The sequence below is a fragment of the Glycine soja genome, chromosome 13 (assembly GCF_004193775.1).
Source record: "Glycine soja cultivar W05 chromosome 13, ASM419377v2, whole genome shotgun sequence".
Classification (NCBI taxonomy): Eukaryota; Viridiplantae; Streptophyta; class Magnoliopsida; order Fabales; family Fabaceae; genus Glycine; species Glycine soja.
Genome location: NC_041014.1, coordinates 730,932 through 747,526, shown reverse-complemented (window position 1 = coordinate 747,526; position 16,595 = coordinate 730,932). Strand labels below are relative to the sequence as shown.

Below are 16,595 nucleotides of genomic sequence, written 5' to 3'. Positions count from 1 at the left end.
CTTTTTAAAAAACTTCAACTTGATTTTTATAGTACAGTAAACAAGTAAGTCGAACTTAGACCGAATCATAAACCTTTGACAAGCGACTTGGCTCATTTCATCCATAGCTAGAACCAAATTTAATATGGGTGGAATTATCCAATAGAAAAAACCTAGAGAAAAAGGACAAAAATTTGGGGAAAAATAAAACAAACTTGATCCCAAATATATGTTTATTCATCTTCAACATCATCCAAATCTGGTGCAAAAATTGGGGACAAAAGAATTGGGGAAAAGAAAACTTGATCCCGTGAAGGACTAGAATTGAAAGAAAAAGAAACAAACACCAAAACGTCAAGGACTAAATCTAACACAAAGCTAGTGAACACCGCCGCCTCCGATCAAGCTTTCTCAACTGCGCTCATCTCTGATTCCAGCACTGCCTTACATAGTAACGAATCCGTCTCCTTTCTCAGCTTCAGAATCTCGTCCATCTTCATTGCCTTCTCGCGCTTCAAGGTCGCGATCTTGAATACAACATTGTTCACGACTTCCGTTGCAGTGGGAGAAATGAGCGCATGATGATTCTCCAAACTGGTGAACACCATCCCACGCTGGTTTCTAGGCAAGCAAAAAAGCCCCTTTTGTTTCATGACTCTGGATCTAACACCGAGCTACTTACATTGTCGCTGCCTCATGAAATTCTATGTAATTTACTCTATATATTTTTTAATATACAATGACTTTGCAAATGTTTAAACCTAGAACTTTATTCAGGCATATGTTACCGAACCTAAAACTTCATTAATTGAGCATAGTGCTATTTTTGTATTAGTTAAATTACAATTTTAATCTCCTTTAATTTATAACATGCAATTTTAGTATTTTTTTCAAAATTTTAGGTGGCCCTTTGAACGGTTTCTGTTTTCATTTTTAAACAAAAAAAGAATAGCAAAAATATATTTGTTTAAATTTAGGAAATATTTTCAAAAGACAGTTTCAACTGAAAACAACATTTCCACATTTTTAATATTTTTTGAAAAAGTAAAAACACAGTCACATTTTTTTGTTGGTACATTTTTCTAAACCTTAAAGATTTGAAAGTGAAAATTATTTTCAGAAAATAAAAATAAAAAATGAAAAAAAAATAAACACTTAAATCAAGAGCCATCTTAGTTTGCATATTTTAGAAAATACATAATTTTAGTTTAATTTATATGTATTTATTTATTTTTATTTTAATTAATTAATTTAAATATTTCTTAATTGAATATATTTTTTTTTTACCGAAACCTCAAATATTTTTTTAATTGAATATTTTGTTTAGGGGTCTGTGACAAATATTTGAGAGGGTTTGTTGAATTGCAATTCTGAGTTCTGACAAGAAACTAACAGAGGGACAAGCATAATTTTCAGAACTAGGAGGCGTGGAGTGTAATTAATCCAAAACCTTGTTTCAGTTACTAAGAAGCAAAAGGAGCACCGCACCGCACAGCGGATGCAGAGAAAAACCTAAAGTGGCGGAAGATGACAGAGGTGGCGAGATCAGTGGTGCACGACGTTTTGGGGCAAAGGGTGGTCGACGTGGACCAGCCAATCGTCGATTACATCGTAAACGTCCTCGCCGACGATGACTTCGATTTCGGCCTCGACGGCCAAGGCGCCTTCGAAGCCCTCGGCGAGCTCCTCGTCGCCGCCGGCTGCGTCGACGATTTCTCCCACTGCCGCTCCGTCAGTCCCAATCCCAATCCCTCATTCATTTCCTTCAAAGTCATTCATTTATTCATTCACGAAACCCTTTCTCTGTTAAATGCAGGTGTGCAGCACGCTGTGCGACAAGTTCGGGAAGCACGGTTTGGTGAAGGAGAAGCCCGCTGTTCGAAGCCTTGCGGCGCCGTTTCGAATGAACGAGGGGATGGACGACGTGCAAGCTCCCAAGAAGAAGCCCGAGCCCGTCGACGGCCCTCTTCTCTCGGAACGCGACCGGTTAAAGCTGGAGAGGCGAAAACGCAAGGATGAACGCCAGCGAGAGGTGAACGATTTTTTATTTAATTTCTATGCATTGTTAGATTAAGCAATTTTACAATTTCAACTGTCCAGAATTTATCAATCAGAATTATTGTATTAGTCAACAAACATACTATACATGTACATGGCTAGTTGTAATTGGAGGATGAGTGTAAAAACACTTTATATTGTTAATTGTTACTATGATTAGAGGTTATGGTTGAGTTCATTTGACTATAGAAGGACATGAACAGGCACAATACCAAATGCACTTGGCGGAGATGGAGGCGGCGCGAGCGGGGATGCCGGTGGTGTGTGTGAGACATGATAACAGCGGGGGACCAAACGTGAAGGACATTCATATGGAGAATTTCAACATCTCTGTTGGTGGGCGTGATCTCATTGTGGATGGTTGTGTCACGCTTTCATTTGGAAGGCATTATGGTTTGGTGGGAAGAAATGGGACGGGGAAAACCACTTTCCTTAGGCACATGGCTATGCATGCCATTGATGGTGTTCCGAGGAATTGTCAGATACTGCATGTGGAGCAAGAGGTGACAGGTGATGCTACGACTGCTTTGCAGTGTGTCCTCAACTCTGACATTGAGAGGACTCAGCTTCTAGATGAAGAAGCTCAGTTAGTTGCCCAACAGGTGGGAAATTGAGAATGTGTGTTGCTTTGCTTTGCTTGCAATTTGTATGTGCTCTTGAAGCTGTGACAACTGAGGATGTTATGGTTGTTTGACAGAGGGAATTCGAGGACAAAATCGAAAAGGGTGATTCGAATGGAGTGGTCGGTAGGGATGACATTTCAAAAAGGCTTGAGGAAATATATAAGAGGCTTGAACACATTGATGCTGATTCGGCTGAGGCACGAGCAGCATCAATACTAGCAGTGAGTTCATTGTTGATTTGCATCATAATTTGTTCGAGTCACTTGTTGCAAGGTCTTATTCTCTTATTAGCCACTTGGATCCTTTTGTATTTTGAATTGTTGGCTTGTAGCTTATTCTTATGCTCATGTGTCTTTCACTTTGCCTTATTTGTTGGGTAATTGATTTTCCAAAAGGAGAACCTGTGATGGTAAGAAATACAAAAGCATGTTTTTAGATGAGGGTCTCAAACATGCTAGTAGATGAATTTCTCTCTCCGTTACTTAAACTTCCAGCATTCCCCCGTGATTGGTTCTTTTACTTCCATTAAAATATGTAGTAATTATTTTCTTACAAAACAGAAACACTCTTTCCAAAATCATTATCTTACTGATCAAGGGCATTTTCAGGGTTTGAGTTTCACTCCTGAGATGCAGAAGAAGGCAACAAAAACATTTTCTGGAGGATGGCGGATGCGAATAGCTCTTGCTCGTGCATTGTTTATAGAGCCTGATATATTGCTTCTTGATGAGCCTACGGTTACTCATCATTCCCAGTCTCTTTCGTGATTCATGGATGCCTTGGTTTATAGAATTTATGAATTTTATTTTATTGCAGAATCATCTTGATCTTCATGCTGTCTTATGGCTTGAATCGTACTTGGTTAAATGGCCAAAAACATTTATCGTTGTTTCTCATGCTAGAGAATTTTTAAACACGGTAACATATCGGCTTATCTTAATTTGATCTGGTGTTTTGTTGGTTAAGTGCTTTCTCAAAATGTGTTCCCAGCATATTTTTTAACTTGTTAACTGCATGCCCAGGTGGTTACTGATATAATTCACTTACAAAACCAAAAGCTGACTACTTATAAAGGGAATTATGATGCTTTTGAGAAGACTCGAGAAGAACAAGTTAAAAACCAGCAAAAAGCATTAGAGGCAAACGAACGTGCTAGATCTCATATGCAGGTATTATTTTCAACTGTTAAAAAGTTATTCTTCTTTGTGTTGATAATTTATTTTGTTTCTTCCTACTTCTTAATCTTTTTGCATTGTACTATATTACTAAGGCAGTGTAGACTTATCTACGGTGATTGGAACTTATGATCTTGCTTTTATAATAAACATTTTGTCTAGCACTTTGTATGCTACTTTGGTTTTGTCAAGTTATTGTGATGTGTTGCTAGAAGCCTAGGATCTGCTGCTCGGTTATACTAGTTTACTGGGTTGTTAATTTCAAGCCTCAAGTTTTGGATCTATACAACAAGAGCTACACCTTATGCCACTAAGTGGGGTAAACTTGTCAAACTATATTCTATTATATTTATAAATCACGTACTCAGGCTAATGGATTTTAGAAGTTAGATCTTGGGTGGTAAACTAACAATGTTGTTAATGGCGGATGGCGGAAAGCCAAAAATCCGCCATAAAAATATGGCGGATGGCGTAGCGGAAAATGACGGATGTCATGGCGGATAGTTCAGCCATTTGAAAAGAGGACTGAACAGAAAAAAAAAACATGGTGTCAAATAGAAAAAAAATAAAAATGGGACTGTCAAAAATAAAAAGAGGGTGTCAAATAGAAAAACAAAAAAAAGCTGTAGACATCAAAAACGGGTGTCAAACAGCAAAAAAAATAAACAAAAAAAGCACACCACACTGAAGCTGTGCCGTGACGTTCGCCTTCGTGAGGGTGCGGGGTCGGTGCAGCGTTGCCTTTGCGGGGTCGTCTGTTAGTGCCCGTCGCCGTCGCGGGGTCCTCTGCCGGTGCTCGTCGCCGTCGTGGGGTCGTGTGCCGGTGCTCGTTGCTGCTGGGTCGTGCGTGCGGGCTGCGGGGTCGTCGTTTCTGGGTGCACGGTGGCTGCTGCGTGCGGCGTCGCTGCTGGGTGCAGGGTGTCGCTCTTGGTCGCGTGCTGCGTTCTGTGCTGTGTTTCCCCGCTACGCTTTTGAATAACATAATGGGTAGGGTTCGGTCGGGTCAGCCCAACTCCTACCGCGCAGAAAAAAACAAAAAAACCCGCTATTTTCACTATTTCCGCTATACCGCCATGGCGTCGCCATTGTAAACCCACCACGCCACCGCTATTCGGTGGCGTTTTTTCAAATTTCCACCACGCAAAACCGCCATAGCGCCGCCATTTGTTAACACTGTAAACTCACAAGGAAGACTATAGGTTACTACATTCATGGTATGATGTGTGGACGTTGGCTTTCTCAATGTGCTTTCTAATATTAGTTTGGTGGTGTATGCACAGATATAGTATTTGTATTTGATACTAATACTGTTAGGATATAAGGAGAAGGGGAGTTTAGAATATTAATTAGTTAGTTAGTTAGTTAGTTAGAAGATTTTATTAGATATAAATAGGGAAGGATAGTGGGATGGAGGGGGGTAAGTTGTCCTTTGTAAAATGAACATTAGCTCTTTGTGAAGGGGAAACCCTTGGAGGAGAGGCTTCTCTCCTATTCCTTGTTCTTTTCATCCTATTCAATAAAATCTTTCTTTTCTTTCCCATTTCTATTCTTGGTTCCTAACAGATACACTCTCATACTAATATAACATAGTTATTGATAGAGTCGTAATCACAGTGGTGGGGGTGGAGTGGCCTTCGGCAGCCACAGATCTGGACTTGTGGAGTATCTTCACGTTGTGGCTGTTGTGGTTGTTGTTTTCAGGTTTGTGGCCCAAAACACAGGCTTGCTTGGCACAATAGTGTCACTACAGAGAAATGGGTGGATTTCCCTTTTTGCCCTTAAAACTGTGTTGTTTTGAGGGTTTTAAAGAGTAAAATGGACTTCCCCCCTTTCAGACTGCTTAAAAAAGCTAAGCGCCCCATTTTCCCACCTTTTCCTTCTTCCCTTCCCTGTTCTTCAACAACAAACCCTCCTTCTCTAGTCTCTGTTCTGTGACTCATCTCCAGCAGAGCCACCCATCTCCGGCCGGCCCCGGTGGCTTTTCTGGCTACATCCATCTCTTTTCTTCTCTGTATTCTGTGATTCTGGTCTGCTACCTCCTTTCCTATCACTATGTGCTACTATCTAGGACTTATAAGTTATAACTGTGTAAATAATAATGCTATAACAAACTTGTAGTTTTGTGATATCCTTAATTTTTGGATATCCGCTACCCTCCAAGTGCTTTCCAACCTCAAGATTATTACATAAGGACTTGGGAAAGGGTGAACACAATGGTACTTGGGATGGGATAATCACATATGGATAATTTTAATTTTAATTATCTGCATATTTTATTTATTGCTGAGCCCAAAAAAACTGAGTCAATCAAAATCAAAACCAACAAAATAAACAAATCCATTATCCATTTGCTGAGAAAAAGGACAGCGAGGGATTTGAGCCCTCAATAGTTATTTGTTTTGAACTATACCGGTTTTCAAGACCAGGGATATCAAGCACTAAGCCACATCTCACTGAAAGCTAATTTGTATCTATCTTTATTACACTTAATAGAACATGATTTATTTGTTGTACCCTTTTTTCTTTTAGAAAAACTATTGTTTGTGTACAGTGTACACATTGTATTGTATACTTGTATGAAATGTTGTGAAAATTGAGATCTTACATGGGATCGGAAGGGGATGAAAAATCGTAAATTGAAATATTGTAACACGCATCATAAGATCTTACAAAAAGACGGAAAATGTACATGTGACGAAAATGACATAGATAAGGAAGTATTTTGTAATTCGTGAACATTGAACTAAAATTTTCCAAATTGTAATTCGTGCGATTGTCCGATATTCCATGTGGTTTTATACAGCAATGCTTGTATCTATACTTCCCATGCAGCATTGGAGTAACAAGATTTTGATATTAGACTTGATAATACTAAGATTAAAGCTGAATTTTGTGTCTAGAGACTCTAGACGGTCGACATAAGGTCGTTTTATATATTAGTGTTGGTATTAATCACAATGATGCAATCCCGATGTATAAATATATACAATCCTAAATTAGTTCCTGAGATTGTTCATTACTAGATGGTCCACATAAGGTTGTTTTATATATTATTGAAAATTGAGCAAGTTGGTCACTAGAGTTCACAATTGCTGTTGTGATCTCTCTAGAATGAATTTTCTCTCAAATCCCAATCAATGTAGCAGTCAACTTCAATATACCTAGTTAAAGTATGACAAACAAGGGAAGATATATGTAGTGCAGCTTGATTGTCACACTAGTTTCATTGGCTATGATTCAGAAGTGTTCTACTCTTTGAGCAACTGCTTTAATGTGATGAGTTCAAAGGTTGCAGTTGCCATTGCTCTGTTTCACTGTCCTTGTTTCCAATTTGCATTTAATCTCAGTTCTGACTTTCTTGGTGCTTTGACTCTTGATGTATGAAAGGAAGAAAATGACCCAAAATCTAATTAACCCACTCGTTCCATCCTATACCCGAATTATCCGTGACCCGAGCTATCCAAAGAGATATTCAGTCGGACATGGGTTCTATTTTAGCTTTAACGGTTTTGGTCGGTTGAAGCCGTTTTTGCCCAAAACCGACTGTAACTGCCTGATGAGCAGGCCTAGTTAAAACCAGGCTAGATATCAACATAAGAATACTATAAAAAATATGGTTTGGATGAATTGCGTTTCTAGACTGTCCACACATACATGCTCTCTCTTTCTATATTAGTGTTACTAGATGTGTTAGTACTAATTACATAATTTTACATTGATTGAATCCTAATTATACAGATATATCATATATGATCTGAAATTAGTTCTTAAGATTGCTCCTAATTGATTCTGGGTGTGCTTGGATAAACTTATGGTTTTTTTAGAGTTTTTTTCTTTCAGATGCTACTCTTTCTAGCTTCTATGAAAAGTAACTGACTTTTTATTTTCTTTTTATCAAAAAACTTATCCAATTATCACAATTTTTTAGACATTTTTGATTAAAAACTGCTTTCATGTGTAAATAACATTCTAACATCGTTTTCCACTTACAATTCCTTCAAAAGATTGCTGTTTGCTATTTGCAGAACTTGTTGTGCATATTTAGCATTTTAATCAAGATTCTATTGACATGACATTTGATGTTTTGCTTTTCTGCCAGACCTTCATTGACAAGTTCCGTTATAATGCGAAGAGGGCATCACTTGTTCAATCTAGAATCAAGGTACTTGTTATTGTCAGATCACCTTCCTATAAATCAAATGCCCAAAACGTCGTGTGCATATGTGTGTGTATGTGTATTATTTAGTTGCTCCTTGGTTTGGTTGTTAGTTTCGGTTTAAATCATTAAATTTGATATTTCTGTATCTAAAACTTTTTTTCCTGAAAAAAAATATTTCAGGCTTTGGATCGAATGGGCCATGTGGATGAAATTGTTAATGATCCTGAGTATGAACTGCTACTCTTTTATTGCTCATCATACCAAAACGTGTTCTTCTGTTTTGCTTTGTTTAAGTTTTTAACTATATATTTTTTTCTGGTGGGATATAGCTACAAATTTGACTTCCCCACTCCAGATGATAGACCTGGTGCACCAATAATAAGTTTCAGGTAGAACATAAGGCCCTTCTTTCAGCTCTGTGGACTACATTGATTTATATGAACCAATGAATACCAAAATAAAGTTTGTCACATACAGCATTTAGGCCTTATCTGTGACCTAAATCGAAAATTTTCAATCATATGTGCAGTGATGCATCATTTGGTTATCCTGGGGGCCCCATTCTGTTTAAGAATTTGAACTTTGGGATTGATCTCGACAGTCGTATTGCAAGTAAGAATATGCTTATCTTATCCTAGTCCCAAGAATGATTTTTCTCTCATGCCTTTTGAATCCTTGTTGTATTATAGATAGATATTTTGGTTCAATTTATATTAGCATCATATTATATTCATTTTTATGATTACTCAGCATGAGTCATGACTAAATGCGGTCTACATGTCATTCCTGAGTCGCATCTTCTGGTAATTTAGTACTAAATAAACCTGTGTGGGGGAGAATGTTATTAAAATAATGACATGACTCTGGTATATTGTTTATGTGTTGAAGGTTATTTCCTCAATGTTTGCAGTGGTTGGACCAAATGGTATTGGCAAATCAACTATACTTAAGTTAATTGCTGGGGATCTTCAGCCCAGTTCTGGGACTGTCTTCCGATCTGCTAAGGTAAACTATCTTACATCGATAAAGTTGTCCAATAATTACATTAATAAAAGTTACTTCTGTTCGCCTCAGCTCCAGGACATGCTTTAATTACACTTTTACATGACTTGGCAATTATTGTTTTACATGTATTGGCTATATTTTTTTTATCCATGATAGTGTTGACAACTGAAGTCTTATTTTCTGGTTTCAGCCAATCAGATTTAAATTTTAAAACCAGTTTATGTATGATTTGAAAATGGTAATGTATTTTACTAGCTACTACATGACACTTGGGAACTGGAAAGGATCAGAGTGGCCGCAAGTCTGTCCTCAATAATGTATTTTCATACTTCAATATTATTTTGGATCATTAATTACACATCTTTACTATCTACAGGTTCGTATAGCAGTGTTCAGTCAGCACCATGTTGATGGACTCGACTTATCCTCAAATCCTCTTCTGTATATGATGCGCTGCTATCCTGTGAGTTCCTTGTATTCAGTGATAATTAACTGTTTTCTGAATGTTTTATGAGAGTTAATCTTAAATTAAATGCTTGACTATCGGAGTTCCTATCCTTCTAATCCCTGACTTCTTATATGGGAAGAATCAAGGATTTAGATTTTGGTTGTGGTTACATTGTGGGTCAATGTGGTCTGCACTTGTGTATTAATGCAGCTGTACTAGCTGCCACAACTGATATGTTCGGCATGTTGTGATGGAGATTGGAGAATGAGATTTTGAAACCTTGGAACAAATTCAAGGATGAGCAGTATAGTAGATTCAATTCAATTGTGTACATGTGAAAACTGAAAATGTGATAATTCTCTATTTTCCCTCTTTTCATGGATAAATGCATGGCAGCATGAGTACTTGTTTTCATTTCAGATGTTATAATTTTTGTTGACAAGGTGACAATTTACTTATGTTTGGAGAAACAGGAGGAGGGGGGTACCTGTGCTTGCAACTATGTTATTAAATTTTCCTATTTGAAATTTTCTGCAGGGAGTTCCAGAACAGAAGCTTCGAGCTCACTTAGGTTCTTTTGGTGTAACCGGAAATCTTGCGCTGCAGCCAATGTATACTTTGTCAGGTATTGTCTTCATAGTCATCATAATTCATAAACAATTCGTTAATGTTCTTTTGGAACAGAAATAATGTATGTTGGGACACTTGGTGGGTGTTGTAAGTTGCAATGGATATAGATGTACCTTTCTGTTATGAATTGTATTTTTACTTCTCTAAACGCTTTACTAGGTGGTCAGAAAAGCAGGGTTGCCTTTGCAAAGATAACTTTTAAGAAGCCACACATAATATTGCTTGATGAGCCATCCAATCATCTGGTACGCTGCTGTGTCTCTCCATCATTGTTTGTTGCTTCTTGGTGGGCTAGTGGACCAATGGCAACTAGTTTACTGACTTATTTGTTGCAGGGAAAGTACATGTGTCTATTGAATCTTTGTTTTTGATTTTTGTCATGGTTGTGCTTATTTTCTCTGTTAAAATGGTATGCCAACAACTTATGTGAGGAGAAAATAGCTGAAGGTGGTCCTATGATCGTCTCAATTAAGCTTCTGACTTGACCTTGTCATTTTAAGGAGATAGACTCATTTCCCCGTCCGAAGCAACCTACATTTTTCCTGCATTGAATCTCTCACATTCTAGTAAAATGACATAGTAATAAGATTGAAATCCCTTAACAGGAATATTCTTGGGCATTTTTATCTGTTAATTTCCTTTCCGTGGCCAATTAAACTATTGAAAGCGAGCGTGTATTGTGACTTAAAGATTCCGAAATTGAATGATAACGTAATATGTTGTAGGATTTGGATGCTGTTGAGGCGCTTATTCAAGGTCTTGTGCTGTTCCAAGGAGGCATTCTCATGGTATGTTATTCTTTCAATATTATTTGATTTGAGTGCCCCAAAACAATCTTTTTATACATCCGAATTGATTGATGTTTATGCTCTGGCAGGTGAGTCACGATGAGCACCTCATCTCTGGAAGCGTGGAGGAACTATGGGTTGTATCCGAAGGAAGAGTGGCACCATTCCATGGCACATTCCAAGATTATAAGAAGATACTCCAATCATCCTAGAAATGTCAAATTTTGTGGATGTATACTGGAAAGACCCTTGGATCACATTTTTTTTGCTGTTCCTCTCAGCTGTCATACAATTTTGCAATTTATCCAAACCTATGTATTTCAAGGCAATTTTATGATTTTATGAACACGAGGTTAAATTAACTATTAAATAATTTTGTAATAACCTTATAATTATAAGATGTATAATTTATACTTTCACTACTTTTCAACAAGTCTTTACATAGTTTAAAACTTAAATTATATCCTTATAGTTAGAAAAATTTTCTATTTAAATTCTTATAAATTCTCTCAATCCTCTCCGTTTTATTTTTATAAAAATTTCGTGTCGTTTTTACTTGTTAGCGGGCTCTTCAAGAGTTTAGACTTTAGAGCCATCCTGAGCTATCTGCAACAAGAGCATTGCATGTTTGTGGGCGATCCTTACAATGTATAGGCAAGGTCCATCATCCTGCCGTTGATATCGAAAGTGATGACAGCACCGAGAAAATAAGTTCTTAATATTGTTGAAAATGATCCTATACGAAGAGTCAATTCATAAATACTTAATGAGGTAAAAAGTATTTTCCAAAAGAAAACGGGTTTAAACAACGTTAACCTTTAAAAACTTAATTACATATTTAAAACTAAATATTTATTTAAAGACAAAATCTTCAAAAATAAGTTGTTAAAAATTGTAATTTTCTTCATAGCAAATAATACATTGAACCCTTAAGCCATCCTAAGAGTCTTCTAAGACCGGTAGCAGAATTTGAATAAAAATCTTGGAATAACCTACAGGATGAAAGAGTAATTAAGCCTAGAAATAATTGGTTTTGAAATTTCACAGTAAGAAATGGTTTACAAGTACTTGGCTTTTCTTTAGAAACACCGAATTGAAGAAAATATTGGAGATGTATCTTAATGCTTGAAAATTGTTTAAACCAAAAATAGCATTTCATATCATGTCGAAACATGAAAAAAAAAAGAACAGAGTGCTAACAACACGCTGTGTGTAACATATTATTATTTTTTTTTACATATTTTATCTTATTAGTTTATAATAAGATAAACTTACCTTCGCCGACGTAGCTGGCTACCTTCAATGGGTGCTTAGGAGAAACTTCGCCGGTTGGGGTTACCAGCTTAGTCAAAATCCATGAAGGACAATTTTGTCTAATCACTAAATATAAGGGGGTACAGGGAAGTGCAGAAAGTAAAAGCCCAGAACTCAACCTAAATTCCTAATCAGAAATTCAGAACACAAACCCTTGCCTTTCCTCGCGCTCCTGTCCAGCCACCGTCGTGCCCTGGTCGCACTCAAACACCATCGCGGTTTCAGTCGCACATCGTTGGCGACCGTCGTCCTGCCGCCGCCGTTGCGCCTCCGTCACCACTGGTTTGGGCCTTTTGCCTCTCTCGTAAGTGGTTTGTCATCAATTGAGCCTAAACCACTTCTTTTCTGAAGGTCAGTTTGTTTCTGCTCAGCACATCTCAGTCATGCACGACGTTTCACCCACCAGGCAAATAACTAATAAGTCAATTCAACTAAGAATTGATATTTTTTTAATATGAATTTCATCGGGTAATTTTTCTCAAATTAACCGCACTTTTCCTGCTTCCAGTTGCCATTGCTTGTAACCATTTTGTGTCATTATTATTCTAATTGGGACATAAAATGTATTTATAGTTTGATGCGTCATGTTGAAAACGTAATTAGTCTAATTTGGTCCTAAAAAGTTGAGGTACAGCATTATATTTTCAAATGCCCAATCAAATCAGCATGTTTAGTGCTGAATTTGACTTTGGTGTGCTATTTGTGTTGTTTATTATCCTGTAAAATTATGATTGGAATCTGCATATTATGATAACTCAGAAGCTCACTTTCTAGTGCTTCCAATGAAGAGATTTCATTTGATGTGTATCTAAGAAATTCTTAAGAGGAAAAGTACATCAGGGCCTCTGCCGTGCACGTGAATTAATCATTTCTATTACATGCAGAGAGAATGGGATTTGCAGGAGCCCTAAGAAACATTGTTCGCCCTCTTTCAGTTGCATCATCAAGAGCTTTAACACCTCGGATCTCCACCAATGCTTCGATGGCACCATTTTGTCCTGCTTTTCCGTCTCCCTGCAAAACTCCTCAATGGCTTCATCCCCTTTGGAATCACTTCCACAGCTTGACAGACACTCGCTTTCCCAAGAGACGACCCTCGGAAAAACCTCGTCGAAAGAGAGCCAGCTTGAGACCCTCTGGTGTGTCCCTTTTTGTGCTTTTAATTTTGAAACTGAACTCAAATTTTGAAATGCTTTATTTGGTTCAGGGCCTTATGCTTGGGTTCAATATACACCTGGCCAACCCATACTTCCAAATAAGCCTAATGAAGGGAGTGTCAAAAGGAGAAATGAGAAGAAACGCATGAGGCAACGCCGGGCCTTTATATTGGTGCGCTCTCCCTTTACCCTGTACGCATTGAGTTTTTGAGGATTTATGAGTGTGAGTGTGTTTTTTGAGACGAAAATTCATTCTACTTGCTGATTGTGTGAGAACTGGATGGTGGTTACAAAATGAATAGTTATTTTGAATTAGTTTCATGTTAAAAGACCTAGTGGGATATAGCTGTTGTTGTTGTGAGAGTCATCTTATTTAATGGTGAAGAGGAGGGCAACAAATTGATATGTAGTCTCAATATTCGATTATAAGTTGGATGGGATTTCTAACAACTTAATTTTTAAATGTCTGTGTTAGAACTTTGTGAATCTTGTCCATGAGGGGAGCATAATCTTTCTACCAGTATAATTAGGTTAATGAGTTTTGAACAATAGTGTTATCTTTTGGTTCAGAGTAGTTTACAGTGAAAATTTGGATGTATTTATTGTTTGCTTGTTTAGTAGCATCTGCACTTTTCTTTTTTAGATTGATAGTATTACATCATGAACTAATTTTGGTTCTTTAGTTGCTTTCTCATGGAGTTAACTAGCATGAATTTTGTGCCTATAAAAAAAACTAGCTTGAATTTTGTCTAATGTTTGCTTTGCTGTTATTGTCACTAAATTTGCAGCCAAAATGAAAGCATATAATTTTGAGCAATAGATAGGATCTAGAAATCCATCGCAGAAGCTCTAATGTGTGCATGTGCATGTGTGTGCATTAACTCTTGCCTTTGAAAGCATCTGCCTTCTTTTTTATTCATTGACAGCACATTTTTTTCCTATATCCCTTTAGTTCTTCTGAGGGCTTCATTTTGTCATTTATTTCTGTAGCCTTCATGAACATTGGATATGAAACATACTACTACATGTAGCTAGGGTAGATTTGGTGGCAAGTTTATTTGCTATTGAATGTCAAAAGTATTCCATAGACAAGATCATAGCCGTAATAAACGAGGAATTTATTGGTATTAGAATATTAGATCATTATGTGGTTATTCATTCTTTGACAATAACTCTGGAATTTATTGCCATTCTGTGACAAATAATTGACTATCAAGTGTCAATCAAAGTAAGATGGATTGTTTTACAACTTGAAAATTTGTCAAGGCTAAATGGAGTTGGTTATGACCATTTTTTATCTGTCAGGAGGTTAGAGTGATTTTCTTATAACCTAAAAATAAACCCGTGCTATCTTTGAATTGATATTTTGCTTTGTAAACTAGAAGTGTTTCTATGGTATGGCATGCGTCCAAATATCTCCTATTGGAGTAAATGTTCATTGTGGACTCTTGCATACAGGCTGAAAAGAAGAAAAGGAAGGCTCAGCTGCAAGAGGCTAATCGCAAGAAAAATATTCAGAGGGTAGAACGTAAAATGGCTGCCGTTGCAAGGGAAAGAGAGTGGGCAGAAAGACTGGCTGAGTTGCAGCGACTTGAGGAAGAGAAGAAAAAATCTATGGCTTGAATTTGGTTTTATCGGTTGTGAACTCTCTAAACACTGTTGCTTTATTTTAAAAATGTTCTATGACTTCTGAAACATGGAAGTTTGAAACTCCCCCTTACTTTCTCAATTCCCTCCCATACCTGGTGAGAGTAATGCTAAATGCTGACCCTTTTTTCTTTCATGAAAGAAATAAAAGACCGTCTATCATTAGATCACTCTGCCTAACATGGGAGGGAGATTTGTGTTCACCCCAATTGTGGGTTTGGATCCATCTGATAGAGGTCCAACATTAGAAGGGGAATTGCTAGGGGCACCCAACAACATTGCTGGTGCACCCAACAATTTTTCAAAAACCCCAAAATACCCCTGAATGTTTTTCAAATGAAAAACAGTTTTGCTTTGGTGTGATATTTGTCAACTAAGGTACATAGCTTTTGTGTGTATCATTGTTTATGATGAGGGAAGCCCACAGGCCTGCAGGTAACTTACGGGTAAGGCTCATATGACGGGGATCAAGGGATTGCTAGGTGTGACATTATAACTGCGGAAGAAAAAAACTTATTTCGTGGAAGCTCACGGAAGATGTCTTTCGCGAGATTCCACGGAAGAAGTCTTCCGCGACATTTCACGGAAGAAGTTTTATTCTGTTGTTGTAACTACAACTGCGGAAGACAGTTTCTTCCGTGGATTAATTTGTTTTATAATTTTTAGTTTTAAGATTATTTTGAATGTTATTTTGGTTAATTTTATTTGTAATTTATGTGAAACATAAAAATATATTTCTTGGTTGAAGTGTTGATTTTTTTGCCTAGGTTGAAGTATTTTTTGGTTAAATGAACTTTGTATGTTATATTTTTGAAATTATGTAATTAAAAGTTAAATTTGGTTGTTAAAATATTGATGTATATGTAAATTAAATATTTGTGTGAGGTTGTCAAATGTTGAATTAGTTCGATATTCATAGTTTGTAATTTTTTTTGGGTTGCTATATTATTCAAATTATTTAGTTGAATGTTGAATTAGGTGATACTTATAGTTTGAATTAAGATGGACGAAGATCAATGGACATATTACAGTACGATGTCCGAAGAAGTTGATATGAATTTTCAAGATGAACAAGATTGTGGTGTGAATGAATGACATGTTGATTGTTCAGATGTTTTTAATACTTCTTAGGTAATCATGTCGATCAATTTGAGTTGTTTGGTTTAATGTATGATTTGTGTAAAAATTAATATGTCGTGGTTGTGTTTTAGGTCTTTGCAACCCGAGAAAATGTTTTGCAGTAGGCTCGAACGGTTGTCCATGAAAACGATTTTGTTGTAATAATTATGAGGTCTGATACACATACTGGTAGCAGAGGAAGAACTTCATTTGTGTTAATTGGGTGTGAAAGGAGCGGTAAGTACAAGTGTAGGAAGAAAGAATTTGTTAGAAGAGACACAACACTAGAAAATGTGGTTGTCCCTTTAAGATTTGTGGAAAATCAGTGCATGGAGGTGAAGGTTGGACGGTGAAGCTGATATGTGGGATTCACAACCATGAATTGGCGAAGACCTTAGTTGGACATCCATATACCGGGAGATTGACAGATGAAGAGAAGAATATCATTGCTGATATGACAAAGTCGAATGTGAAACCAAAAAACATCCTGTTA

The 16,595-nt window shown here is 37.0% G+C and overlaps 2 protein-coding genes across 3 annotated transcripts; both read left to right on the top strand.

Moving 5' to 3' along the window:
* Nucleotides 1-238: 238 nt before the first annotated feature.
* Nucleotides 239-11,282, top strand: LOC114382143 (ABC transporter F family member 3-like). Of its 2 annotated transcripts, XM_028341379.1 has the most exons (18): nucleotides 239-604; nucleotides 1,440-1,710; nucleotides 1,796-2,011; nucleotides 2,241-2,639; nucleotides 2,735-2,881; nucleotides 3,269-3,397; nucleotides 3,477-3,578; nucleotides 3,683-3,829; nucleotides 7,935-7,997; nucleotides 8,175-8,221; nucleotides 8,324-8,383; nucleotides 8,524-8,606; nucleotides 8,905-8,999; nucleotides 9,376-9,462; nucleotides 9,985-10,072; nucleotides 10,237-10,322; nucleotides 10,803-10,865; nucleotides 10,955-11,077. In XM_028341379.1, the coding sequence occupies exons 2-18, from the start codon at nucleotides 1,507-1,509 to the stop codon at nucleotides 11,075-11,077; spliced, it is 2,139 nt and encodes a 712-aa protein (XP_028197180.1). In that variant the 5' UTR covers nucleotides 239-604; nucleotides 1,440-1,506. The 2 variants fall into 2 exon arrangements, with proteins under 2 accessions (XP_028197180.1, XP_028197179.1); XM_028341378.1 differs by lacking the exon at nucleotides 239-604 and having other exon boundaries at nucleotides 1,330-1,710; nucleotides 10,955-11,282.
* A 987-nt stretch (nucleotides 11,283-12,269) lies between these two features.
* Nucleotides 12,270-15,397, top strand: LOC114382368. The gene is made up of 4 exons (XM_028341743.1): nucleotides 12,270-12,530; nucleotides 13,064-13,318; nucleotides 13,387-13,508; nucleotides 14,795-15,397. The coding sequence occupies exons 2-4, from the start codon at nucleotides 13,069-13,071 to the stop codon at nucleotides 14,957-14,959; spliced, it is 537 nt and encodes a 178-aa protein (XP_028197544.1). The 5' UTR covers nucleotides 12,270-12,530; nucleotides 13,064-13,068; the 3' UTR covers nucleotides 14,960-15,397.
* Nucleotides 15,398-16,595: the final 1,198 nt, after the last annotated feature.

What these genes read in the sequence shown, in the direction of transcription:
- LOC114382143 (XM_028341378.1), top strand. Translation starts at nt 1,507, where the DNA reads ATGACAGAGGTGGCGAGATCAGTGGTGCACGACGTTTTGGGGCAAAGG. An exon ending in GTGCTAGATCTCATATGCAG is followed by an intron (nt 3,830 to 7,934) that starts GTATTATTTTCA and finishes CTTTTCTGCCAG; the next exon opens with ACCTTCATTGACAAGTTCCG. An exon ending in GCACCAATAATAAGTTTCAG is followed by an intron (nt 8,384 to 8,523) that starts GTAGAACATAAG and finishes TCATATGTGCAG; the next exon opens with TGATGCATCATTTGGTTATC.
- LOC114382368 (XM_028341743.1), top strand. Translation starts at nt 13,069, where the DNA reads ATGGGATTTGCAGGAGCCCTAAGAAACATTGTTCGCCCTCTTTCAGTT. An exon ending in AGCCAGCTTGAGACCCTCTG is followed by an intron (nt 13,319 to 13,386) that starts GTGTGTCCCTTT and finishes TATTTGGTTCAG; the next exon opens with GGCCTTATGCTTGGGTTCAA. An exon ending in AACGCCGGGCCTTTATATTG is followed by an intron (nt 13,509 to 14,794) that starts GTGCGCTCTCCC and finishes TCTTGCATACAG; the next exon opens with GCTGAAAAGAAGAAAAGGAA.